A 26,505-nucleotide genomic window follows, 5' to 3' on the forward strand; every position below is an offset into this window, starting at 1 on the left:
TTTTATTACCTATATTCTTCAGAGTGATGAATGGGAAACTTCACTACAATTTTACTGCTTTGGATAACCTTATGGATTGCCTGTGGGAAAATAAGCTAATTCCAGGTAAGGGCAGCTCCCTACCTCCACAACTTGCTATATCTGTTTGTCCATATAATGCAATCGTCAGAAAATTCTTAGAGAGCTTTGCCAAAGCTGATTTAGATAAAAATTCATTCTTTTCCTACGTGCCTTTGCCTCATGTCTGTGTAAATGTAGACAGTGTAAGCAAAACACTATTGGGCAATTAAGACAACACAAATGGTTTTACAGTTTTCAACAACAGTTTGAGATGTATGAATTGGGAAATGAGATCTCTTGAAGAGGAGAAAGCTTTGTACCCATTATCATGTACCTAAAAGGGCCAGAAAAGCATATACTCAAGCTATAGCTTCCCCTGAATTTCTGCAAACATCCCCTGTTTAAAGTTCCCTCTGAACCCTGAATTTACGATGCTAAGTAGTAGTATTGACTACTGTAGTCATTGACAAGTAACAAGTGTGAACAACCTCAAATCTGAAATATTCTTGGTGGGGACACATAGAACAGGAAAGAAAGCCCATTTAATGATGGTTCTTCATTAACAAGTTTGTTTTAGATAACACAACAACCTCTTTTTAATCAAAAGGAGACAGCGTTCACAGAAAAAGGAGATCCATCTTTTTTGTCTTTTCTAGGATTTGAATTGATGGGGAATCCATCAGGATATTTTTTAGATTTTGAAGATAAAGAACAAGTATTAAGATGGAGAAACTTAATTACTCTTCTTGCCAGCAGATACATAGGTAAGATAAAAAAAAAAAAAAAAGAAGATAAAATCCCTGTTATTTGTTCAGTTGTAATCCCTTCTAACTACCTCAAAAAGTTCTGTGTATTGTGATCAATTTCAAGACCCTGAATTTCAACACAGAACAGAAAAAAACCCATGCCAGAACAGACAATGGAGTAATAGCCCTCTTTTTTGCTGATCCGTGACCAACATCCTGAATGAGTAGTCTGTCCTGGGTAGCATATTTGGCCTGCCTCTGAGGACTGACTTTCAACTTCATTATGTTGTGATGGTTGCAAACCACCAGCTTACACTGGGACATGATAACCTGAATACTTCTCACAAACCAGCTTCAAATATCTCCACTGAGACAGAAGCCCAACCTGAATTAAGGCTAGGTGAGTGCCCTAACCACAAGGCTGTAATTCACATCATGTCCCTCTCACCTTTCATTTTTTTCAAATATTGCTGCATTTCATTGAAAATGAGATATCATTTTGAAACTACCAAATCACATTTCCCTCATTATTAAATATGGATAATATGTATACCCTGTTGTAGCTCTGGGTGGTGAACCTCACCTGCAGCCCTAATTGATATGATTGTCTGAATCATTGACTAATTGATAGGATTGTCTGAATATGCAGATGACTGATAAATAAGGCCTCTCCTGCAGATAGGTATGGATTGGAGCATGTTACTAAATGGAATTTTGAAACATGGAATGAACCAGACCACCACGACTTTGACAATGTGTCTATGACAGTGAAAGGTAAGCATGTTTTGGACCACTTACTAGTGTAGTAAAGTGAAACAGGTGTGTGGGGTGGGTGGAGAGATGACAGTCATAAAGGAGAGATGCTGTCAAAGAAATAAGGTAGACAGGAGAGAAAAGGAATTTGAAAGGTATATCTAGTCTGTTTTGCTAAGGTCATTTTACTGACTACATTTCATTCCCTGCTTGGACATCAGTATAAATACAGGGATAGTAGAACAGGGAAAACAGAACAGGAGTTATACTAAGAAGATGCAGTTCATTGTTTGGATATAAAGTTACTGGGGGTAAGTGGTGAAGGGTGGAGTAAGAGGAAATGTGTTCATTGACAGATGCATGCTTTGGGAACCTGTCCTCTTGAGACCTTTGGAAGAACTTTTGTGAATGCAGCTGAGGTTTTGATATCTTCTCGTGTTGTCGGTGCATAGAAAAGAGTACCCACAGTTTGTGAGGTCCTGCCAATAAATGCAATAACAGAATTATAACAGGTCCCTGTAGTTTGAGATCAAGATTCTTTTTTGAGTTATCATCTTTGATACACGCATCTGCTTGGACTTCAGGGTTTCTCAACTATTATGATGCTTGCTCAGAAGGACTAAGAGCAGCCAGTCCTCTACTAAAATTTGGAGGGCCTGGGGATTCCTTCCACCCCTTACCCAAGTCACCCATATGCTGGAGTCTTCTGAGTCATTGCTACAATGGAACCAACTTCTTCACAGGGGAGACTGGTGTAAGGCTGGACTACATTTCTCTCCATAAAAAGGTCAGTCTAAGATTTCAGTTTCAGACTATTTTTTTAATCAGTTCAATCCAAGTTACATTTTATTCTGGTTTATCAAGTTGATTTCCAGGTGAGTGTCCAGCTGATAGCAGGAAGCATGGCTACCTATTCTGACAAAACTCTGAAGATGTTCGGTTGCAAGACTTCAAACTCAAAGCAAATTTGCCTTTGCCTAATTCCCACAGGGAAACAACTCCTCTACCTCTTTTCCATTTTGTGTTCTAGGAGGAGTTCATGCAAACAACACATGCTGTAATGGATTAGGTAAAAATACTAATACTATGTGGTCCACAGTTCCTCAGGGACTCCAGGAACACGTTTGCAGAATATGTTTATATCTGTATGTTATGTCAGTGTGTTTACTACTGTTTCCTGACTTTCACTAAGCAGATATGAAATATTGTTGCAGGGAGGTGGGAGTTCTCTCTACATCTTGCAACAAGAAGTAGAAGCAGTTGAACAAATTCAGAAGCTGTTTCCAAATTTTGCTTCTGTTGCCATATACAATGATGAAGCAGATCCAATGGTTGGATGGTCCATTCCGCAACTGTGGCGAGCTGATGTGACCTATGCAGCTATGGTTGTAAAGGTAACTCCTTTCACTGACAGTCCTGTCACGGTAGGGTCTCCTGATGTGTTAATGCAGTTGCGAAAGCAGACTTACACTCAATTTTTAAGCAGCTCCTCAGAATAATAGATCCAACAAAAGCAGAGCTTCCTATTGATACAGCTGGAGTTTCCCTGAATAGTCTGTTTTCAGTAGCTTTATTTAGTTTGTATTAGTTTTCTTCATCTTCCCTTTAAAAAAACCAACTGAGAACTAGCCTTCCATGTGTTGGAGAATGTGTCAGATATTGTATACAGTACCCCAGTCAGATCCACCTGGTAAGACTGTACCCACACACCCTCTGCCAACGTAATACTACTGCTGTCATGTCTCTACTGCTAGCTACCACCTCATTTATGTAAGACATTGTTTCCGAGCTCCTTCATAAGTTTATCTCATCAACAGACATCAGGTATAATTACTAAGTCCCTTGAGCTCTCATCACAATCCTGCTCTTTGGTTTTGGATAATGACTGTACGCATGGTCTTATTAATTACTGCTAGTAATTACTGCTATTGATCAGGAAAGTGTACGGAGAAGAGAACGCTCAGTATTCAGACCCTGCAGGAGTTGTAGCCTGGCCCCAGGGGAAGCTCAGCCTATGCTCCTGCATAGCAATAGTTCCCACTGCAGGCTTGTTGCTTTGTGAGCCACTACCTTATACAGCATCCAGAGTCCAAGTACTCCTGCAGAAAGTAGTAATTCCCAAACCTGGAAGCCTGTATGTACCTGGAAACAAGATACGACTTATGATCTTCTGTGGAGACAAAGCCTCTCAGCTCCTTAAGGCTGCATAGAGTACTAGTAATAGTTATAGACTCTGAGAGACTTTTTACTGGCAAAACTATGTGGATACTTCAAATTTTCCCGTGATTAATGCATTACCTAAAGAATAGTTTCTCCAAGAGTTGTGAGGATCAGTTTAGTTCTTCAAACTTTTCTAAATGGCAGAGTCAGAGCTCTTTTCAATATGCTGTAAAGATTTAAAAAAAACCCCAGTCATCATGTTTGTTGGATTTTCTCCAGGGTGAAGTTCCATCTTCTATATGACTTTGCAGGTAATCATCCAGCATCAAAACCTACTTATTTCCAAAGCCAACAACACCATCAACTACAGACTGCTGAGTAATGACAATGCCTTCTTGAGCTACTACCCCCATTACTTCACACAGCGGACTCTGACAGCACGTTTTCAGATGAACAATACAAAGCCACCTCATGTCCAGATGGTGCGAAAGCCAGTGCTGACTGTCATGGGCTTGTTGGCACTGCTAGGTATAGTAACGACTGATTAAAAAGCACATCAATAACCTCTTCTACCTAGAAGCTTCGTACCTAAGAGAGATTATTCCAGCCATCTCAGCATTGATAAAAGCAGGATTTCTTCTACGCTCTGTTTGCCAGCTGTGTTAAGAAAATGAAACTTCATTTCCTCTGAGAAATTAATAGCTCTGGAGATGTTCATGACAGTCTGTTATCCATTTGATTTAGTCTACTGCTTTGTTTATACTCTCTGTATGCCAACCACTCCTTTTTTTTGTTGACTGGTACTTCCCTCTTGTGCCATCACATCAGGCTGCAAATGTCTTTAAGAAATACCCACAGCTGGAAGACCTGTGTAGCATACTAAAGGAAGATCCTAATTCACTGTTACGTGCTTAGATGTTGCTAGCTGAACTGCTAAGCATAAGAACTGCAGTAGTATATGCATGCTCTGCTGTTGTAAAATAAGCCTGACCGAATGCTATACCTGGTAAAATAAGCTAAAACATAGCTCAATCTATAGATCCCCATGTTTTGACCCTTCATTTTGACCCTATCAGAAGCTGATACAGGACTGACTAGCAGTGGTACTTACAGAGTTGTTGTATTTTTTAAAGGAGAAAAGCAGATTTTTGCAGAAGTGAACAGCAGTGAAGGTGAAAGCACTCAAAACAGCACAATTGGTGTCCTGGCATCTTTGCACATCCCAAGTGAGATGCAACCCTCAGACAGTTGGCAAGCTACTCTACTGATGTATTCAAGTGAGGATAACAGGACTTCATCCAACATCAGCACTGTCACAGTGAACACCACCCAATTCCCCAAACTTAGAGGTAAACAAACATTGTGTAAGCAGCTCATGTAACTGATATTTAGGATAGAATTTCTGCTCAAAGATTTATGTGCAATTGCCTTTTGCTGCAAGAATGAGTTTTATTTGCTAACTTTCTCATCTTTTCATCACTCCCAGATTTTCTGAGATATGATGGTGCTGTTCTAGGAAAGGTTCTTTCCTGATGCCTGCACTTTGACCCTGCTTTTAATGGCAGCTGAAAGTGGTGTCTTTTTGGAGAGCTGTTAATCTCAGTGTCCTTGGCTGGACAATTGCCTCACCAGGCAACAATTCCCTTACTGGGGTCACTCCAAGACAGCCAACATAACCACATGATTACATGTTTGATGCAGTGGTCCAACAAATGTGTGCAGCACCTGTGCATAAAACTAAGAGGGTTTCAATTCTGATTATGGATGTAGTAGCTTGAAATTTAAACTTGGCAAATATAACTTGTAGAGCCTTGTAAGAGTGTGAACCTCGTGACTTCCCAGCAAAAGCCATGCTCCAAAATGCTGAAATCACTTTTGAGAAGGTAGGCTTAAATACCTTCTGCTAAATTTATTCTTGTTAAAACTTTAAATCCTAGTAAAGAGTTTACTCTCTTTCATTTGTTTTCTTAAAGAGCTGGTGTATATGACATATTACCTGGATAACAACCAAACCAATCCCTACCTGAAGTGGAAAAAGCTAGGAAGCCCTGACTTTCCTTCCCCAGAGCAGTTCCAGCAAATAAGGGATGCTGAGGTATGACCATGTGTTTGCGTGAAGTATTTTATGGGTAAAATGCTTGTGAATTGGTTAACTACAGCTAAAGAGACAAGAAATCAGCTCAAGTAGTCAGAATTTCCATAGCCCATGATCACATGCATTTTGTATACATATGAAAATACACTTGCAGTCACACAAAGAACTGTAGCTGATACACAACCAATACCTTTGCATTTTTGTTATACAAGAAACTAAATGTAGATGACCAACTTCTCTGCTAGTGGCCTACCCTTAACTAAAGAGGCAGAGTTGCTCCAGAGCAAGTTCCACCTTCTCTCTGAAACTTCAGTGAGCATTGAGACACTTTCTGTTCTGTCTCCCCAAATAAGTCATATGGCTCTATGCATATTACAGAAGGGCCAAACTGCTGTATTAGAGAGTTGAAATTACCCCCCCTCAATAACTGAAAACAAACAGCTCCTGAGGCCGAAACTACGCAGTGCAAGTTTAGAATTCACTTGGTATCTCTCAGGGGCTCACAGGGAGGCCTGCAATTTCCCCTTATCCTCCCCAGTTCCAAATGCACTCCAGATGGGACTGAGGAGTAAGTCCTCTCTGAGGATTCCTCTCCTCCCTACTGAGAAAAGCCATGCCCAGATTACTTACTGTATGTGAGACTATGTGAGCAGACTGGCACTTTAGCTCCCTCTTCCATTGTTTCCTTATGCATTCAGACCCACGGATTGAAATAAAGGAGGCCACCTTTATACCCTTCAGGGCCCATAGACAGTAATTGCCTTCTGACTTTGGCGTACAGTACTATGTCTTCTCTTCCCGGTCACCATAACCAGTGTTGCTGAGGCCTGTGAGATATTAGAGGAGTCATCAGATCAACAAGGGCAGCAGCAAGGTTTTAGATACTCTTGGCCATCTGGTGGTGGCCTCATCGTCAGAGACCAGCTGAGTGGCTGTTGTAGCTAGCAATAGATTTCACTGCACACTGGGAATCCAGAGCTAAGAGGCAGGGGTGTTGTTTGTAAGGACCACTGGCCTGAAAGACATCTCTGGGAGGTTACTAAAAGTAACAGATTGCATATGAAGGGCATTTGGGTTCAACCCAGTTAGTGAGATGGAAAAACCTTGTTTCCTGAAGAGCTGGAAAATGGGAGAGAGAGAAAAGTCTCCCAGTTTGAAGAACTTTGATGGCTGTAAGCCACTTATCAGCACCAACTCTACTGGAAATTTACAGTCCCAAAGTAAATACGCAGTCACTTTACAGTGATGTAACAGTTGGCTTTTACATGCTGTAATGAAAGATTATTCACACACTTCTCTTTGGCTCCATAGGACCCAGTGGCAACAGGCCCATTCCCTTTTCCTGAAAGTGGTATCCTGACACTGAAGCAAGACTTTCCTGTTCCCTCAGTCTTTCTTATCCACATCTGTGCAAGACCCAGATCTGTTCCTGATCAAGTATGTGTTGCATTCTACTGTCAGACTCACCAAATTAGAAACTGCTTCCTGCTTCAAGTCTCACTAAGAAGAGCTGGACTAGAATTTGGACCTAATATTTGTTAAAATTACCATGTAAGACTTAGTAAATAAACAAAAAATTCTGTCTTTTGATGAGAAGGCATAATTCAAGATAAAGCATTCCACAGCAAGTGACAAGACCCATCACTGAGATAAATGCAAATTTATCCATGGTAGGAAAATAATAATGCAGTAGTGGAAAGGGCAGTATCTTTTTAAAAATCACATCATGTGCTACCAGGCTTGACAACAGCTCTCCACTTAATAATTGATAGCTAAAAATAAAATGGAATCAAGGCTGTTGTAGATTAGACATCTGTACCTGCTCATTTAGTCCCACCCATATTCAAAGTGGTGCCCAGAGCCTCTGAAGGTCCTCTGCAAGGTTGACAGGTTGGCGACATAGCCTACAAAGCTGCAGAGCCAGGAATATTATGTTTTCGCTCAGTATCAATGGAAAGAATCAAATAAAGTTATTAGTAAGGAAGGATAAACACAGAAATCTGACCTGGCTGATTGGTTTGTTCAGTTATCTTACATGGGCATGTGTCTTTGGACAGGTGACTGGTGTTCGTTTGATCCCTCTTACAAAGGGGCAGGTCATTGTGTTGTGGGACGACGGCTGTGTAAATTCAAAGTAAGTAGCTTTTAAAATAAAATGGATATAACCAAATTACCAACATATTACTCACTAATTGCCACCAGTCTTAAAAAATGGAATGAGTTCACAAATTAATGACTGCTTGCTCCTTGAGAGATGCTACAGTGCATTTGTCTGACAAAACTAACTACATGCAGTAACTATGGAGCACAACCCTGACTAATTTGCAGTCTGAGCAAGGATATCTGCCTGTTGCTCACCAGCATCCTGTGACATTTTTGAGGGACATTCCTTCAGCATAGCAGACAGGAAGATCTGTGATAAAAGTTAGATTAGCACCAGGTGCCTAGGTGGGATCTTCCACATCCCTGTGAGAGATGTGAGCTGAAAAGGAAAACCTCCGGTTCCTTGCTCCAGCGAGCTGTACTAGACTGGAAATCCTCTGTAGGTGAACTGTCAGAGGCAATCCAGTGTACATCCAGACTCCCTGAGGTAGCACTGACGTAGCTCCTTTTCAAACCAGTCTCCCTGGACTCTCCAGCCTTGATAATGCTGGTTTGGGAGTAAAAGATGCTTAACAGTTTGTGATGCTCCAAGTACCTAAAATAGCAAGTGTCTGGGTGTTAGTGGGCTGTTGGAGTTGGGAATACTGTTGAAAATACTGACAATTCATGACATCCCACATTTGGTAGGAATGAGTCATAGAATCATAGAATCATAGGGTTGGAAGGGACCTCTGGAGATCATCTAGTCCAACCCCCCTGCCACAGCAGGGTCACCTTAGAGCAGGTTGCACAGGAACACATCCAGGCGGGTTTTGAATGTCTCCAGAGATGGAGACTCCACCACCTCCCTGGGCAGCCTATTCCAGTGCTCTGCTACCCTCAAGGTAAAGAAGTTCCTCCTCATGTTTAGGTGGAACTTCCTATACTCAAGTTTGTGCCCGTTACCTCTTGTCCTGTCACTGGGCACCGCTGAAAAGAGCCTGGCCCCATCCTCCTGGCACCCACCCTTTAAGTATTTATAAGCATTGATGCTTATAGTCAGATGCTTTGAGTCAGTTGAGTATTTTCTGGTTTTGGCCTTCTTTGTTGAAAAGCCCTGAGATTAGGATTTGATTGCTCACCACATTATCAGTTGTATTTACTGAGCTGTCTGGTTTTCTTTTCTAGATGTATAAAGACATTTGAAGTGGAGTTCTCGCCAGATGGAAAAGCATACCAGCGGATTAATGCCAAAGACACAATATTCACTCTCTGGGTCTACAGTCCAGGTAAAGCAGGAATATGCATGTTATGTAATCTGTCATGTTAATACTGCCACTCATGAGTGTGTGAAGCATCATTTAGTAACCACTGAAGGTATGTAGCTTCCTAGTGACTTCCACTCCCCTCACAAATAAGAGCACATCGCTTCCTTTAGGACCATGTTCTCAGTGAAAGCCTTATTCTCAAGGACAAACGCTAATTGACAAATAGTCATGAGCACATTATTAGGAGTATTCCCATAAGTAAATTCCTTGTCACAGAAACCAAAGTCACCCAGCTATGGGCCTGGCAAGCTCTCTCAGATGCAAAGCAGTACTTTTGTCTCTATTTGTAGCTGGTGTAGAAGCATGCAAAAGAGACAACAAAAAAAAGTTTCTCCACATGACCAGAGTTTGGTGTTGTGCTCTTGGTAGTAGACTCCCAGCAAGGCAAGTCTGAGGTTTGGGCTAAGTCGCACAGGTGTTCGCCATACCTTTGCCTAAATTTGTACAATGCTCTTGGGGTAGGGCTGTAGGAGCAAACAGCTTTGGGAACATTTGCCTTGTACCATTGAGTCTTGAGGTGTTAGACTGCCTAAGGATATGGTATCAACACACAAATAAGAGGGAGGGTATGTCCACCTTTCATGGAGGGGTTGGTTGTCTTGCACTTACTGTGTTCTGAGCAGCCTCAGGGGAAGGTTGCAATTCTGCTCGTTGTGGTTGCCTGTCCCTTTTCCCATACCCTTTTATGGCTTGGCAATCTAAGCTATTGAGATGCTCCCTTGTAAGAACAGGAGAAGTCCTCTGGCTGGACAGTTTGTTCTGGCTATCTGAACACCTAGCCAAGGAGAGACCCCTATCTTTGCTGTTTCCTAAAGCTTTCTCATTAGCCCTGACTAGCTGCCTAAGTTTTAGATGTTTCACATTAGAGAGCAGTGACTTTCATCTTGGTCAACAGGCAAAGCTTCTCCCAGAGCCTCTGGTCATTTCTCCTCAAGTACAGCCTAGATGTAATAGAAACATACCCAGATGAAAAATGCTGGAAGAAGGTAGTAAGTGATGTTTTCTTTAGGTATTTGGGGTATTTTTTTTTGTTGGCTTTGGGGCTTTTTTAGTCAAATGTGGTCTAATCTGCAACGTGACTGCCCAACAAGTATTACTAATAAGCACTGATCAGAGCTGTGTGAAACATAGACAGACCTTGCCTCAAAGTGATACTAATAAGAAACAATTCAGAGAGGTTTTTGCCAGAAACACAAGCTTGTCTTAGCCTGGGAAAAGCTTAGCGTCAGCAGTGGGTGAGTGATAAAGTTCAGAGCCATTATTGCAATGTAAAGGCTACACAGTAAGCAAAGACTGTAAATCATGGCTAAGGCAAATTTCTGAAATTAGGATTCATTATCATCTAATGCTGCACATCTGGGGAAACTACCAGATTTAATTGTTTGTTTCAAAAATAAACAAGGAAAGACCGCTTGAAAAATTCTCACATCTCAGCAGCCTTTATTGCTAGGTACTTCTTTCTTACTCATTATTTCTAGCATTCTTTCTGTTTCAGAAAAAAAAAATTAAATACCAAAGCACACATAAAAATCAAGTAAATAGATGCAAAAAAACATTTATATTGCTTGTGAGGTTAAGGACTCTGCTAGTGAAGGCTGTATTCTTCAAACTGGATCAAGGATGAAAACCAGCAGAGCCACAGAACATCAACTCACATACCTCTGGAGCAAGTGGTGCTGCTTCCTGAGTTGAGCAGCGGGTTTTCAGTGAGCCTGCATGGTTCTTGCTCTGCTTCTTTGTTGATCCTGTCCCACATAACCTGTTCCAACGGCATAATTGAGGCAGAAAAGTAAGTCAGGAAAAAAGGAAATTACTCGTTGTGGGATGCAGAACATGTCATAGCCTTCTTCCAAAGGGACTGCTGGGACAGCAATGCTGTAGTTGAACTTCCAAATCCTAATGAGGAGAGAAGAGGTCCTTGGTCCAACAAAGAAAAGGAGCCAGTACTTGGCCATGAGGAATTTATAATCATTTTTGGTTAGACAGGCGCAAACACACTTATATAGGGTACAGAACTGATTTCACCACTTTCCCAGCCCATTCCACCAACCTACATTTTATAGGAGTGGTGCCTGATCCACATCCTCCAAGCACCACAGATGTCAGCATTTCACAGTGACCATTTCTAACCTTTTCATTTGCAGGAAGATCTGTCTCCGGCTTTTACCGAGTGCGTGCCATTGACTACTGGGGGAAGGCAGGCCTGTCCTCTCTTCCCGTGGAGTATGTTGAAGCTTTCAAGCGACTCTGAAGAGTGGTGCCTGGCTTGGTGACTGAGTGGTGTATGCTCCCTGCAAATGACAACTCCCCAGAAAAATAAACTCCTCCCAAGCTGAGGAGGGAGTATCGAAAGGACCTGATGAAGCAAGTTAGGAATGCAAGTTAGAAGCAACTGCCCCTATTAACTCTTCAGAGCTCCAAAGACAACATTATCAAACAGCCACAACTGACAACCGAACTGGTACAATTGTAAGAGGCTGCTGTAGGACTTGGATTCAGCTTGGTAACTAGGAATTAAGGGAATAAATATTATTCCCTATTTTACACTGAGTTATTGGCCAGGAGAACCAGAGATTTATAGGGGTTGCAAACTGCAGCAGGAACAGGACCATGGCTTCATTGTATGAGTGAGGATGGCAGCAAAGGCACAAGGAGGACCTATCTGAGAGTGAACTGCTTGCCTCAGCTGCTAGGCTGTCTTGACATAATGGTTGGATTGTAAAGCACACAGCAACCAGACGTGTCCAGAGCATGAAGTGAAGGATCCTTGCTTCCCTGCCGCATAGTCACATATGCTCCAGGGGGTTATTTCAGAGCACTTGACATGTCTTCAGATGTATGAGGTTCTTCACCCTCTCACAGAGGGGTTTCTGCCCAGCTCTCTGTGCATTTGTGGCTGTTATTTGGAGGCCAGAGCTATTCCCCTCACACAGGCAGAGGAAGGTGTAGCAGCTCATCATCAAAGGGGAAGAAGGCACAGGACAGTCTAGCCTCCAGACTTCCCTGCCATTTCTGCTTCCTGCTTTTGTCCAAGTCACATGTTTTCACTGTGGCCATCAGCCACTGCCTCTTCATGGTGGAGGCTCTAACCCTGAAAGCCCCTCTTTGTCTCCATTGCTGTCACCTAGCCTGGCCTTCTACAGCCCTTATAGCTAACATCTCTCCCCAGCATGCCTTCCCTCTCAGACCATAAGTGACCTGAGGCTTGGCTTTGGGAGGCCAGGAGAAAGCTGAAATGCTAGTTAGAGCCTTATGCGTTTTCATATTGCAGGAGAGTGCGCTCCTGAATGTAACAGTGCCGCTACTGACAAACAGTTAGAAAATTAACCAAGAACAGTTTGAGTTCCTATGCTTTGCAAAGCGTGTGCACAAGCGTGTGATAGCCCCAGATCATGGGGTACAGAACATCTCTGGCTGTCCTTGCAGCTGCCAAACACTTTATGTAACAGCAGTTCCCTGAAATTGCAGGGGTGTATTTTCACTCTCCCCTTTCATAACTGGCACAGTTTGAACTGTGCCTTTAAAATACTTGTTGAGGGAAGGATAAATGCCAGTGAAAACAGCTGGAGTGTTTTCCATAAGAGGAGCAACTTTGTCACACAAACAAATCCCCTACTGCTCTCTTTGCTGACATCAGCCGCCTCACCAACATAACAACAAAGGATGCATATTTGATGAAACATTCAGGTCTCAGACAATAAAAACAAGTTTGCACAGCAGGGGAGAGCTGAACTACCTCAAGTGGCCTCACTTATACAGCACAGAAAAGAAACATATGCAAAAGCTCAGTATATATGAGATTAGGCCTTATATCTCCTTCTGGTTACTTTTCATGTACGTATGCTGAAAGTTAGCCTTAAAAGATTCATTTTGTCACAGAATTCAGATGAACTATTTCTTGCCTCACTGAAGTTTGAATAAGGAATGCTTGTCACATCCTAATGTGTCAATTCCTTGCCCATAAAGGCTTGTGCAGGACAGAAAAGGGCCATTGGAACCTACTTAATTGATCATTTTCTCAGTTTCAGAAAAGTTATTGAGAAGTTCTACTTGGGTGGAGATAGTAAAAATACTTTTCAAAGTTGTTATAACTGCCCCTAAGTGAAGAATCAGAATATGCAGTTAAATAAAATCTAACTGTTAAGATGTACTGTTTTGCCAGTATGAAATGGAACCACAGAAAAAATTACTTTTAGAAATACTCAAGTATAGGTCCTTGAGAAATTTCAGTGTGTCTGAAGCTGGGGAAGATAAAGGAGCTTGAGAAGTCAGTTTACCCTGTTAGGATGTCCTATTTGAGTAGTCTTCTGCTTTAAAATTTTCCCACACTGGCAATCAGAATATAGCAGTCTTTATCAAACCAAGGACGATGCAGTAGTTAGAGGTGTTTGAAAATAAATGAAGCATACCTGTCGTGAAGAGTATTGATTTTGCTATGCAGGGATGTAGTAGAAAATGTATAGGTGTGTAACTCATGAAAAATAGAAGATCAAAAATCACTGCCCTGCTTTACTGAGCAGACAAACTTAAATTATACCTCACACAAGTGAGGTCATTAATGGCATATATGAGGCAAATGGTGCAGGGCTGATGAGTCCTGGTGGAATGTGTGGCTCTTACAAAAGTGCAGAACAGAGAACGGCGATTCACTTACTCTTTCACTGTATTGAAGTCTGTCCCTATGGCAAGTGATTTCCTTTAGGGCAAGTCATCATCTTTTAGAACATTTTAGGCTGGGAGTTCTGCTTGCCCAGGGTTTCTGCTTCTCAGCAGTGGCAGACATGAGGCTGCTGCTGCTTCTTTAAAGTGGTTTGTAATTCTCATGCTTCCTTTTCCATCTGGTTAAAAAGCAAAGTAAGAGTGCTGTTTTCTCTAAAGCTTCAAGGTAAAATTTCATACATTATTTTATTGCTTATTGAAGCCACAAAAAATGCAGAAATTTTATTTGCAAGGGCAGAGCTTAACATGTTGCAGATACAAATAAAATCCACTTTCTTAGGGTGAAGTCCAGCTACTTTGAAAATTTGTCACTAGATCCCTCTTTAGGGCTTTTACATTAAAAGTCATCCAAAGTGTGTCAGGCACAGTGCTTTTTCAGGTAGTTTCCTGGCAGTGGCAAGCATGGAAGGCAGAGCTGACCAAAAATGGTGCACTCTCTGTTCAGAAACAAGTTTTGAATATTCACTAAGAATTTTTTTCTTCTTCATCGTCTTTGCTGCTATGATGTAAACTTATTCCTTTGAGCAATACACAAGTGTAAACAATTGCAGCAGAGATGAGGATTTGGTATTTCCAAGCTTGAATTTATTTCCAACAAAGTATAGAAGTTTTGGGCTGCCCTTGTCTTTTTTTATAATTTAATGTCTAGAGAAAAATGCTATTTAATACTTGAAACTTGAGTTTTCTGTAACCATCTGTCACTGACTTTGTCTGGTAGGGCTTCCAAAATTGCGTGTTTAATTCTACCATCTCTGTTACCAGGCAGTCGGCAGCCTCACCTCACAGTTTCAGTGTTCAGAAGTGCCAGGTGTGCTAAGTGGGACTGGAAGGTGCTTAGTAATTCTGTAGCATCAGAACCAAAGCAAGACTGCAAAACACTCAGGTGTGTCTCTTGCTGGCCATAAATCCAAATAGGAAAATCTAACTGCAACTGCAAGATGAGATTGTTTGCCTGCTCTTCAAGCAAAAGCTTCTGAGGTTATGTAACAGTTTGTAACAGTTTTACAACTTTTTGTTGAAATGACTCCTGGGGAAAAACCTTTCAAATGAGTGTTTTATATTGTCTACTTGTGTACATACTGCATTTGTTACCAGCTTTTGTGCTACCCAATAAAACCAGGTTTTAATCTTTCACATGAACCCTGTAAAACAGGATCTAATCACTGTGTTCTGGAAATTGCTCAAAACTCTTGTGTCAACAACTTAATCTTGGGAAGTAAAGCCTGTTCTCAAGGTATAAAAGATAGCTTGATTGGTGCAAGTTCCAACACTACAAAAAATGAAGTGCGAAGGCAGTGTGACCATAAGAAATTTCAAGGCTAAAGTAGGAACTTAAACGCATAGATTGCCTCAGTTACCAGAGCCCAGGGAAGACTGGTCTAACTCAACATGATATCGTAGTGTCAGATCTCAGTACTTGCAGTGTCCTTGCTGGGAGAAGGTTCACTGCCATGTGAAGGACAATATCCTTGCAGGGTTCCTCCTGTTGTTGCACAGTCATAGGGTTTCTGCCAGCACTAAAGGACCTTCTGAGGACAAAACAACAGTCCTTTTCATTTGTAAACAGCTTTTTCTTTTCTGTTGTTAGTGGAAAGTTTGTACAGGACAGAAGTTATAACTTGGGACCTGTGCACACACTTAAAACCAGGAATAATAGACTGGTTCTCATCAGCCAGCTGATGAGAAGTGTTTCAGCAGACAGAAGTGTTTCTGCCTCTAGACATACCCTAGACAGTTTATGTTGAACTCAACAGAATAACAAGAGAGATCAGATCAGAATACACCGTAGCTGCCGGCCCTACCCTATCTCGTCTTTCACTTTTCCTGCAGTCAGTGGAGAAAAATGGATATGAGCTAATTCCATCTGTTTATTAATTCACCAGATCACATGATGAGGGTCTGCATGCAGTCCTAGTGGGAACATGTTCCTCTAGTTCCTCCAAGAATGAGGCAGATTCCTGGGGCATGTATAACTCCATGGTGTATTCTCCCAGAATCACCACTATTCCCCTACAAACCTGGAGTCACAACCTTGTGTGGCTGAGGAGGGATTTCAGTGCCTAACTCATCTGGACAGACTATACCAAACGCAATATGGATGCATTTGGTCCTGCAGATAGATCCTTCTTGCTAGAACTCCCATCTGCTCTGATCATACAGTTATTATAACTAGACATTAAAAATCCCACTTTTCTAGGGCTGGTAGTATTGGTCTGAATGTCCTGGCCAAAGGCCATGCTCCTTCAGCTAAGGGTTAGCGTTGTCTAATCACTTGTGATACAAGTCCTAAGTTCACAGATCTCCACCCCAACACTTCCTCATGGGAGAGGGGGCCAAGTGGTGAACAGTCAATGCACTGACCTTGCACTTAGTCCAGCACAAAAGGCTGATTTTTTTTCAACACTCAATAGTCTCTTATCTATGTGGTTTTTTGTTTGCATTGCCTGCTGCTGCTCTCATGTTTCTGTCCTTATCTTTAGATGGTAGTTCACCATCTTGTTTCCCATCAGAGTAGCTTTCCCTAGAGTAGAAGAGCAAAGAACACCTTTATTCAATGCTGGCTGAGAGTCTTAGGAGTCCCACCTGGCAATCCTGGGAAATGCAACCTTGAGAGACTTCCCTGCATCCCTGGGATAATGTTTCTGGCCTTGGAGAGGAGTCTTTAGTCAGTAGGTTTTATGCTCCTTCCAACAGATGCAGTAGATAATCATTGGATACTGTAGGTAAGATTGTGCAAGCATCTTGCAGAAGCTGTTTTAATAGTGTAGAGCTCTGAAGGTCTTCACTCAGTATCAACCTTGTGCCACATACCTTTTCAAAGCCTCAGGAGTGGGGATTGTTCAGCTTGCTCTTTCATCTATGTTCTATGGTAATAATGACTTGTTAAAATTCGTGTTGCTGACAAACTGTGGGGTTCAGCAGGGTGCTGGTGGTGTTCTGCACTGGTAGTATTATTCATAGGAAACACTCCAAGTTAATGTGGTTTTACTAAGAGCAGTGGGAAATATATGTAAAAATGCTGACACGGGTTAACCTTTTTTTACATGGAGTTGTGTAGATACTATTCTTTTGGTTCCCTCTATCTATGAAATTCTTCGCCATAAAGCCTGTTGGTTCTGTGTCTTTCAGTTTTATACCTCTCAGATACTGGAAGATGGATTATGAAGGCAGTGGGGAGTAAATTACTGCTTATGCCATTGGAAATGCAAATAATTGCTCATTTAAAGCAATATTCCAGTGTTATTGGAAGGCATATCTCCTTTATTGCATTTGTGATTCAGGGGCTAGGTAGAAATACTCCATGCAGACTTTTGAGTATTCACATGTACCAGAAATAACCATAAGATATTAACAGGCAGCAAGGATCACACTATCAACCTCATCTCAGAGTTGTTGTTCAAGAGGATTTCTTAGCTTCAGAATTTAAATATAAATGTTGGTGGGGGAGGTACGTTGTGTATGCCCAGGCCACTCACAAGCCTTCATTGCTTTGCACAGCCTCACCTGGCACCTCCATCCACATACCCCTTGCCCATGGTCTGCAAACCCTCTTCAGCTCAGCCCATGGCCCTGCCTCCTTGGGAGCCTTCCTGCAGGTAGCTGTGCCTCTGCCCCACTCTGCAGTCCTGTTTCTGGCCAGAGCCACCTTGCAGGCATGCCTGTGCCCTGCCCTGTGCCTTGGTGCCCTTACTGGCTGTCTGGACTTCCCAGGTGAACCCCAGACCTGCCCTGTCACCATACATTTTTCTGATGATCAGCGCTGTCAGGGGACCTGTCTCTGTCACCACCCCTGCCCCAGTCCCCCTGCTTGGTGCCAGGCAGGGACGCTACCCTGGCTGTGCTAGGGCTACCCTTGGCTGCTCTCTCCCCTCCCCTCAGTGAGCAGCCCTGCTCTTCCTGTTCCCTGACAGGACAGCAGGAAACAAAAACCAATTCCAGAGGTGTTTTTTTTTTTAAAAACATTTATTGACAAATGCCACATTAGGTATCCCCTGGAAATTCAGATGTCAATACTGCATTGCATGCAGTTTACAAAACCCCTAACATTTTCATGTGTTTTTCAGAAAAAAACACACTAGACCATACTATGATTTTCTTTTTTTATTAGCTGAGTGGCAACTTCAAGACCAAGAGGTCTGGTTTGTGTGCTTAAGGATAGGATCAGAAGTGTACTTTTAGCAGGCCCCTGGAAAGAAAAAAAAAGTAAACTTTAGTCCTTGTAAGTAAATTTGAAAAGAGCTTCAACAGCGTTTTAGTTTTCAGTGAAGCTGTACCTACAATCTTCCTAGGGTACTTCTGAATCACAGTACAAGATGAGGATGAGGGGGTGCAGAAGTTGCTGTTTGCATTGCTCTGTGTCTGTTGGCATAACACTTGCACAGCCTTTGCTAGTCCCAACTAGCAATGAGTTTTCAGCTTATGTGAGCACCTAGGCACAAGCCCACAAACCAACTACCCTCCCTCTGCTGCAAAAAGCAATACGGAGGGGCATGAGGCGGGGATGCCCATACCTTGGGCATAACCTTGGATGATGCCAGCACCTGCTCTGTAGTGGAGGACTGGCTCACACAGTGATGTGTCTGTCAGAAGGTTTTAGCTGCTCTTTTTTGACCAGCATGTTACAAGCCCCCAGTCCATGTCCTCAGGCCTGGCTTAGTACAGGGCCAATCTCCAGGCAAAGTAGTGTGCGTGTGAGGCGCGCTGTGAGTGCGCATGTGGGTGCACATGTAGGCACTCAGCTGCCAACAAAGAGGAATTTCTGCCTCCAGCATAGCCCTAAAAATTTATCTGCTTATCTCATGGACAGCAGATCAGCTCCCATACCTCCAGAAAAAAGTTCTCTCAAAATGGACTTTAGACACGCTCTGTTCACATGTATGTGGAGGAACTGCTGACTCCCACTGCCAGCAGACACAGTCAGAACCGCTGCTCAGAGCCCCTTGTCTCTGCTACTCAGACCACCCAGGACACAAATCGTGGTGGAGCTCTTTCCTAGAGGCAGCTTCTCCTTTCCCGGAGGACAGACCACAGACCTAAGGTAAGATGCTGTTATCCAGGTGGCCAAGACAAGCATTTCCAAGTGCAGGTTGTCCAACACCAGGTTGTTAGACCCGTCCCTATCCTATCCTATCCCTATCCTATCTATTAGAGCAACAAAGCTGATCTTCCTTTTGTAGTGTGCAAGTTTCAGCACACGGGATTCCTGTAAGGGCAGGCTTAAAGCTGCAGAATCACCCTGTAACAGGCTCTCTGCCTTGCATGGACTTCCCTTTCCAGCTATTTTCTTATTAGATATAACATTAAAAAAATGCTGAAGGAGTATGACTTAGTTTGCTATGGTTCTGTCACATTTACAGCAAATGGGATCACTGCTCTACAAGCTGCCAGTGCAGCCATTTCAGTGAGTTTGGTAATTAGCCCAAAGTACCTGACTGAAGCACGGGCTGGAACTGGCCAGACATGCAGATTTCTTCCTGCTTCTGACGCACAATGCGCTGGATAGCTGGGGGGAGGCCTCGGGGGTTGCGTGAGAAGATCAGGGAGTAGCCATCATCACAAGAGCCATCCTCCTTTAAACTGCGGCAGGCATAGGTAATGGCATAGTTGTCATAGTCAGTGTCAATCACCCAGTAGTTGTCCCCTGAAACATCAGAATACACCTGTTTGTCACAGCTGGCAAAACAGAACAGAGGTGGACCTAGTCATCCTGCAGGGAGATGCCTCACTTCAGCACGTGTCAGGGATAGATTCCCAAAGGATCTAAAGTCACCTCCTACATCCAGCATATCTCCACACCATGAAGTGAAGAACTGGGACAAACACAGGACGTCTTGAGACCATGTTGTTCCCCATGATGCTCAGTGCATTTTCACCTTTGTTTTCTTAGACTAGAAGCATTAGGAGGATTAGGGCTTTCCAGGTTTTCAATGACAAAAAATAGCTTTATTTTTCTCAGCATGGCGGAGTAGGGCATAGAGATTAAATTTTGGCCATCCAGATTACCTTTCCTATACAAGAATCCTCAGCAAAATGTGCCTCCTGTTTTCCAGCCTTGCTCAACTAAGTGCATTTTGGCATGGCTTATCTGGCAGTCCTAAGTGAATGTACCTCTTTCTTACACATTAGCAGGCCAAGTCCCGCAAAACTTCCGCAGCTAGACAGCCACAGCTATGGAAGACTCAGGCACAAAGTATGGGGTGTGCAGGGTGCATAACTGATGTTCAGCATGAACAGTTTCTGCAAGGGGGACTTCAGTTAACAACTCCATTTTGTTGAGTCCAGCTGAGTCTTGTCTGAAGAGAACTGCGCCTTGCTGCTGGAGTGCAGATGTGGGTCCACATGTTGCCTCCCATTACTTATGAGAAGTACAAGGATGACTGGCTCTCAGCACCTTTATAACACCCACGGTGAGGCTCAGGAAGTATTGCTTCCCTAGGTTCAGCACCCCACTTGGCTGCACAAAATCTATGTGTGTGGCCCATTGCGTCTAATCTGCATCTCCCTATTCATATATATATATATATATATGGTGTATTTGTAGGGTCTCAGGGGAGTCTCTGGATCCTGCCCCTTCTGTGGAGATAAAAAGCACTGCTTGGATAAAGCGTCCCCACCCAAAAAAGAATGCTTTATCTCCACTTGGAGCAATTGAGCTCAACTGTTTTTCATGTACTGAAACACACAAATCTGGGCAGCTGTAAGCTATTGACGAGCACCAGAGGGCTGGAGAAGTTCACTCACCACCACTGGAGAGGTAGCTGGCCAGGCCCTGGTAGGTCATGTACATTTTTGCTGGAGTGGTTGGGTCAGGTACTGTATACTGAGCAGCCATGTCAGCACAGATCACCCAGAACCTGCAATGAGATCCATGAGACTGAAGGTAAAATCCTGCAGCATGTGAGCTTCAAATGGCTGTCCTTCACCAGGTATGGTTCAGCACAACTGCCTAAAGCATGGGCATGGCCTTTCTTAATGCAAAGTCAATGTCTGTCATGAAGTAATGCAAATCTGTGACACCCCCCTATGACTGAGAGTGCATTGTTGTTGTCTCGTTCCCTCCTCTGGTGTGCAACTACACTGGGGCTAGGGCATTGCCCTGACCCTCCTTCAGCTCAGCTGGCCTTTTACCACCCATTTTTGTACAAGCAGGCAGCCACCAAGCAAAATGATGGACATTGTTTTTTGGCTCCCTGCTAACAGTTTGAGGAGTGAGTTGGCCTGTATTTCAACTCATTTGCTCTGTCCCCAGGTGGAGGCAGAGAGTTGGCTCTCCTTTCTCTAACCCTTCCTAGCTCTATTGGCACAGGGACATCTGTTAAAAGCATGGAAAAAATTACAGCCAGTCTGCTGTCCAACCTAGTTAAAGACCTTCACACAGGAGGTGTGAACCCTGTAGGTTCCTGAACAGCTTATCTCCATCGTCCATTTCTTCTCTGGTTAGCATCTGTTTGCTTTGAACATCACCTGCGTCTTAGCACAGTTTGTCAAATGTTACCTGGATGTATGAAACAGTGGAAGGGTGTTCATTCCCTTCCTTGCACAGACTGCACTTCCCCTTTACCCTGCCAATGCAGAAGTCAATTCCTGGCAGCCTTGAGACCCCACTTGGTTTCTGAAGAGTCCTTTCAGGATTCTTCCCACTCGCACTGTGTGGCATGCCTGCAAAACTTAATTTGCCCCATCCCAAGATATCCTGGAGTGCTGTGCTGTTGAGACTTACAAGATTCATAGCCACCTGTTCTACTCTATTATTTATGCAGTTAGACAGTTTTTGGTAGTTAATGCACAACAGAACCAGTGATAGCCTTCAGGAAGCCCCAGATTTTCTTTTCTACACCCAGAAAGCTATTTAATCCCTTTACATACTGTAATTCCTTATAGTAACCATGAACAACAGGCAAAAATCTTAAGCTTCCTTCCATCTATCTATTCAGGCATTGCAGCAGCCTCCAAGAGTTAACCACTTATTTTCCTTAGAAGTCCATCCAACACTGTGTTGAAACATCTGTGAAAGTAATGCTCACTTACACTCCTCTCCTTCCCCTGAACACCTGAGTGAAATAATAACTGTCTTGCCCTCCCAGCCCCACAGCCTTCGCTAGGCCCTCTCACTTGGTTGCAGTTCATTTATCTAACTACTCCGTTATTAAAGATTTGACTTTATAATTGACTTTATGCAGTAATTTTGTGATGGACCCAGACTAGAGCCAGGCTGAGAAGTAACTCAGGACTCAAAAGTGTCTAACCTCTGGCTTCTAATATATTACCTTGATTGAGCTTCCCTTTTTGATGAAGAAAACCCAGTCGTGTTGTGTGCTCAAGATAGATCACTATCCATGTCCCCCTTCTGAAGTACCTCATGGCAGCAGCTAGAACTGAAAGCCAAGAGAGCTTACCCAAAAAGCTTCACGCGGCCTTTGGAAGATGCTGTCATTGTGCCATCTTCCTCCACGGTGTATTCAGCAGAGATGTTGTCCTGAAGGAAAAGGCCTTCTGGATCCTTCTTGGCCAGGGCATACCATTTCCCTGCATACTAACATGAAAGACTATTAATATCTGGATTAATCACCATGGCAAGATTAGCACAAAACTATTTTTATAAACATAGTGCCTTATTAACTACTCATTGCCTAGCCTTTGGAGAAAGTCTGAGTTTGGGTGGGTATGTAGCACACAGGTCCTACTAACACCATCCTTGCCTCTGTGCCAGGAGGAATGGGTGTAGCAGCTCTGCACTTCTCTGTGTGTGTGTACTCATTGTCATGTGCAGTGTTCCTGTCACAGTGACCCCACACTGAAAGCTTCTCCCATGCCAAGATGCCTGCTGGAAGTCAGGATGGTTCTTCCTTGTTCCCATTCAGGCCCCTGCTTTTCTGTGGAAGATAGCATCAATGACACCAAATCGCAGCCACAAAGACTTAGCAAGCTGGCTGGAGACACTCTTGTGGCTGCCAGGGGCCACAGCTGATCTCTGATGGTGAAAAGGGTCTACCCAGCAAAGCAGAAAGCAATGACTCTGTGGACTATGAAGAGGAAAGAATGTGTTGGGGAGACTAGCAGAAGGGGAAAATGAAATGAGGTTAAGGGAAAGAAAAATTTTAGGAAAAAACAGGTCCCTGAAAATGTACAAACAGCACCTAGGAAAATGAAGATCTAAACAGGTGACTGACTGACAGGAAAGCCAACAAAAGGTAACATTATTAATAGAAATATTGAGGAAAGCAGAACTTAGCTGTGTTAAATTTGATTCTTCAGTGAAGCTAATGAAACCTGTTTGACAAGTTACATGCTTAAGCCTGAAACAGAGTCCATAATTGACAAATACAGGAGCCTGAGAAAAAGTTGACTTTTTAAAACTGGGGTGTTCCCAAAGTTCTCCCCAGACATGGGTTTGTTTCCAGCGAAGCCAATCTTGTGTAGAGGGAGTGCTGGCCGCGCCCCAGCTGCAGCTGCAACTGATGTTTGCTGAGGGACAGTCAAAATACGTACCGGGACACCTGTCTGTACCTTTCCAAAAATAAGTTAGCCCTGATTTCCTCCTCAGAGGCAAGGAGATTAAATGCTGTGTTTAAACAAGAGTCAATCTGTGTTCGGGATATCCAACTAGACAAATTTTCAGTTTGCAATGACTCCAAAGAATGGCTGGTGGTGGATGGAAGTCCCCCAGGGCATGTGTTTGGACTTTCTCTCTGATGTGGATCTAAATTGTTTCATTGACAGGACTGCTCAAACCTGAGATCTGTACTGAGCTTCGAGGTAACAGAAGATGGTATCTAACAGAATAACATCCCTGACTTTCAAGGTCAGTTTTGCCATAACACTCAGAAGGTTAAATAGCAGTAAAAGAAGCAAACTATAGGAACAGTGTCTGAGAGACAGCATACAAAAGAAGTTAACTTCTTGGTGAGAAACCCCTTTAGATTAACACAGCCCATAACCTGGAAAAACAGTTTATGTATGAAGCTTCTTCACATATACTGTTGAATTAACAATAATTACCCTTTTTGGATCAAAATTGTCTTTCACAGAGAAAGACTCCACTGCACAGGTCTGAGCTAGGCTATACTCAACAGTGGAGAAGATCGAGGCCAGGAAAACATACTGTGCGTATTTCATTCTGCAAGACAAAAGCAAACGTGGAGTTTTATTTCAGGCAGTAGATGTGGGTAGCTAGTGTTGTGCCTACAGACACATTCCCCTCACTTTAAAACTAGTTTCTTTCCATGCTGAGTTTCTTTCCACACCAACTCCACTGAGAAACCACTGGGTCATTGTCGTGCCTAAATCCAGCCAAAACTGAGCATCAATGGCAATTACTTTGCAAGAGTATTTTGCTTGCCAGTGGTAGTATTGCGGTTCATGATATTATTACTTTATAAATCAAGACAGACTCTGGATAATGTTGGTAAGAATTGATAAAAATTTGAAATTTTTTAAATTTTTGTTTTCACAAGAAGAATAATGTTCTGGTGAGCTCTGGTGAGTCACTGTAGGTTGTAAGAATGTTATTTCTAATTACTTCATGGTGAGTGTCCACTTTGCTTCCAAGTCAGCAAAGCTGCGTTGTTTATGAACAGTTTTTGTCACTGAAACAGGCTCTTCCTGGCTGCCTACTCTAATGACAAAATACATCTTTGTAGTGTCTGCCCTCAGACCATTCCCTCTACAAACATGACAAATAATATGCCATTTCTCGAGGCTTGATCTGACATTGCAGCACAGCCACAAGGTGGCTATGGCTTTATTTGTCTCCTCAGGTATCCCAGCTCATCTGTATCCCAGCATATTTTTTTCTCACACTTCTTGCAGAGTATTTAACACTGAATACCCGTTCTGATGCCAAGATAAAATACACTTACCTGAAACTTGCTTGCAGCATCCAAGCTGAGCTACCAACCCAGGACTTCCAAACACCCCAGGAACTACTCTGTTCCGAGCTGCTGCCATGCAAGCTGCACTCCCCTGCTGCAAGAGATGCTAATCTGGCCCGCCTCTGCTGAAGAGAAACCTACCTGTTGGGGCAGAGATGTTGGAGATCCCTGATACTGCTCTGCGTCAGTCTTTGGGCTGCAGTCAGCAGGAGAGTTTTGTGTCAATTGTCCTCCAGCTGCCTTTAAATAATGAATCTGCAAAGTCACTAATTGGTTATTTTTGCTCGTGTGCCTGAGTAAAACTCTTAATCTTGGATAATCCATTATGTAAAAACCAGCTGTAATCCTCACACTGGTGGGTCTGACTGCTATACTAATACAAACACAGCTTTTACATAATGGAAAAAGCTGCCAGAAAGCTACTAAGTCCACTGATGTGATTGTACCACACCTTTGTCTCATTGAAGTCTTTCTGCTTCTAACACGTGTTAGGAGAATAAGCACAGAGCATTAACCAGAGAAACTTAGGGACTATACATACTCATCTGCATGGGCACATGTTCATATTTGACAACAATGGGGTAGATGTATAATTAAGTCTTCCGAGATCTGCATCATCAAATTAAGGCGATCCTTCCAAGAGTAGAAAGATATTATGCATTATCTACTGGGGGGGAAAAAGTGCATAAATGAAGATTTTGCCTTCATGTTCACATCAAAATCTTGGAATCCCCAGTTCTCCTGTGCACTGAAATGTCTTTATATACATTCTTCCCAGAACATCTTGCCAACATTTCAATTTACATGAATACTATATCTCTCTCCTTCCCAAGATATTCTTCCTAGAAGCCTTCCAAGGAGATGCAATAAAGCACAAAAATATGAGAAGGCAGAAATGACTAGAAAAATATTTTCAGTAGCAAACTGTGCCTGCTGTTTTTACAATTTCCCCAACTGCCCGAAGAATTTCCCCAACTGCCCAAGAATTTCCCCAACTGCAAAGGCTGCCCATGTACGCTTTCTACCCCAGCTCACCTGGGAGATTCAGACACTCATCTAGGAGTTACCAGCACTAGCAGTTATTTCTCCCAGCTGGGTGCTGGGGACCCTTGGGCATACCCACTAGGGATGACTCTATAGTTCCTATGGAATAAGCACAGGGAGTACTCTCCTGCACCTGCTGGTGCTGATCCAACAATCTGGACATTCAGAGTAAGGCTAAAGCCTTCTGAATGTATTGGACTTGCTGCAGAGATCACTTACAGGTGCTTGCCCAGGAATTCCTGAACAGAAGCATGCAACCTCACCCTGTAGCTGGTGTGAACTGTGTTGCTTTCCAGATAGCTTGTTTAGTGTTGCTCATTATCTGGGAAAGATGGTCCTTGCTTGCTGCCAGAGGAAACTTTGATTTGGCCTCTGTGCAAGCATCCACTTACGCTGTAGAGGGGGGCAATGATACATTTTGTATATGCATGTCTGGCAGTGGGACCAAGCGTACCCTGTTCGTGTCATCTGCGTGACTTCAGAGGAAACCTGGGCAAGTTCACAGGGGAGTAACCTGTTGGTAACTGGAACAGAAGGGTGAGAGCACCTGTCCCAGGTCAGGGGTGACCAGGAGCAAGTCCCACAGCATGCCCCCTCTGCCTGATGGAGGGACTGGGTGCAAGCTCCATGACCTCCCAGCCCCAGAT

At 43.1% G+C, this 26,505-nt stretch overlaps 2 protein-coding genes across 2 annotated transcripts; one reads left to right on the plus strand and one right to left on the minus strand.

The window, feature by feature from the left end:
- Positions 1–716: 716 nt before the first annotated feature.
- On the plus strand, positions 717–24,943 carry IDUA (alpha-L-iduronidase; the record flags this gene model as incomplete). The annotated part of the gene is given in 12 exon segments (XM_082497195.1): positions 717–824; positions 1,485–1,580; positions 2,144–2,346; positions 2,774–2,953; positions 4,031–4,247; positions 4,853–5,068; positions 5,693–5,814; positions 7,126–7,251; positions 7,872–7,948; positions 9,085–9,185; positions 24,701–24,740; positions 24,742–24,943. Coding segments are annotated over 12 exon segments (1,677 nt in total). The 5' UTR covers positions 717–727.
- Positions 16,400–24,059, minus strand: LOC309683096 (purpurin; the record flags this gene model as incomplete). Its single annotated transcript, XM_082497295.1, has 5 exons — positions 16,400–16,464; positions 19,372–19,584; positions 20,685–20,797; positions 22,340–22,476; positions 23,943–24,059. 5 exons carry the CDS (start codon positions 24,057–24,059, stop codon positions 16,400–16,402), a joined length of 645 nt encoding a protein of 214 aa, XP_082353421.1.
- Positions 24,944–26,505: the final 1,562 nt, after the last annotated feature.

This window comes from Vanellus vanellus (assembly GCF_965231255.1).
Source record: "Vanellus vanellus genome assembly, chromosome: Z".
Lineage (NCBI taxonomy): Eukaryota > Metazoa > Chordata > Aves > Charadriiformes > Charadriidae > Vanellus > Vanellus vanellus.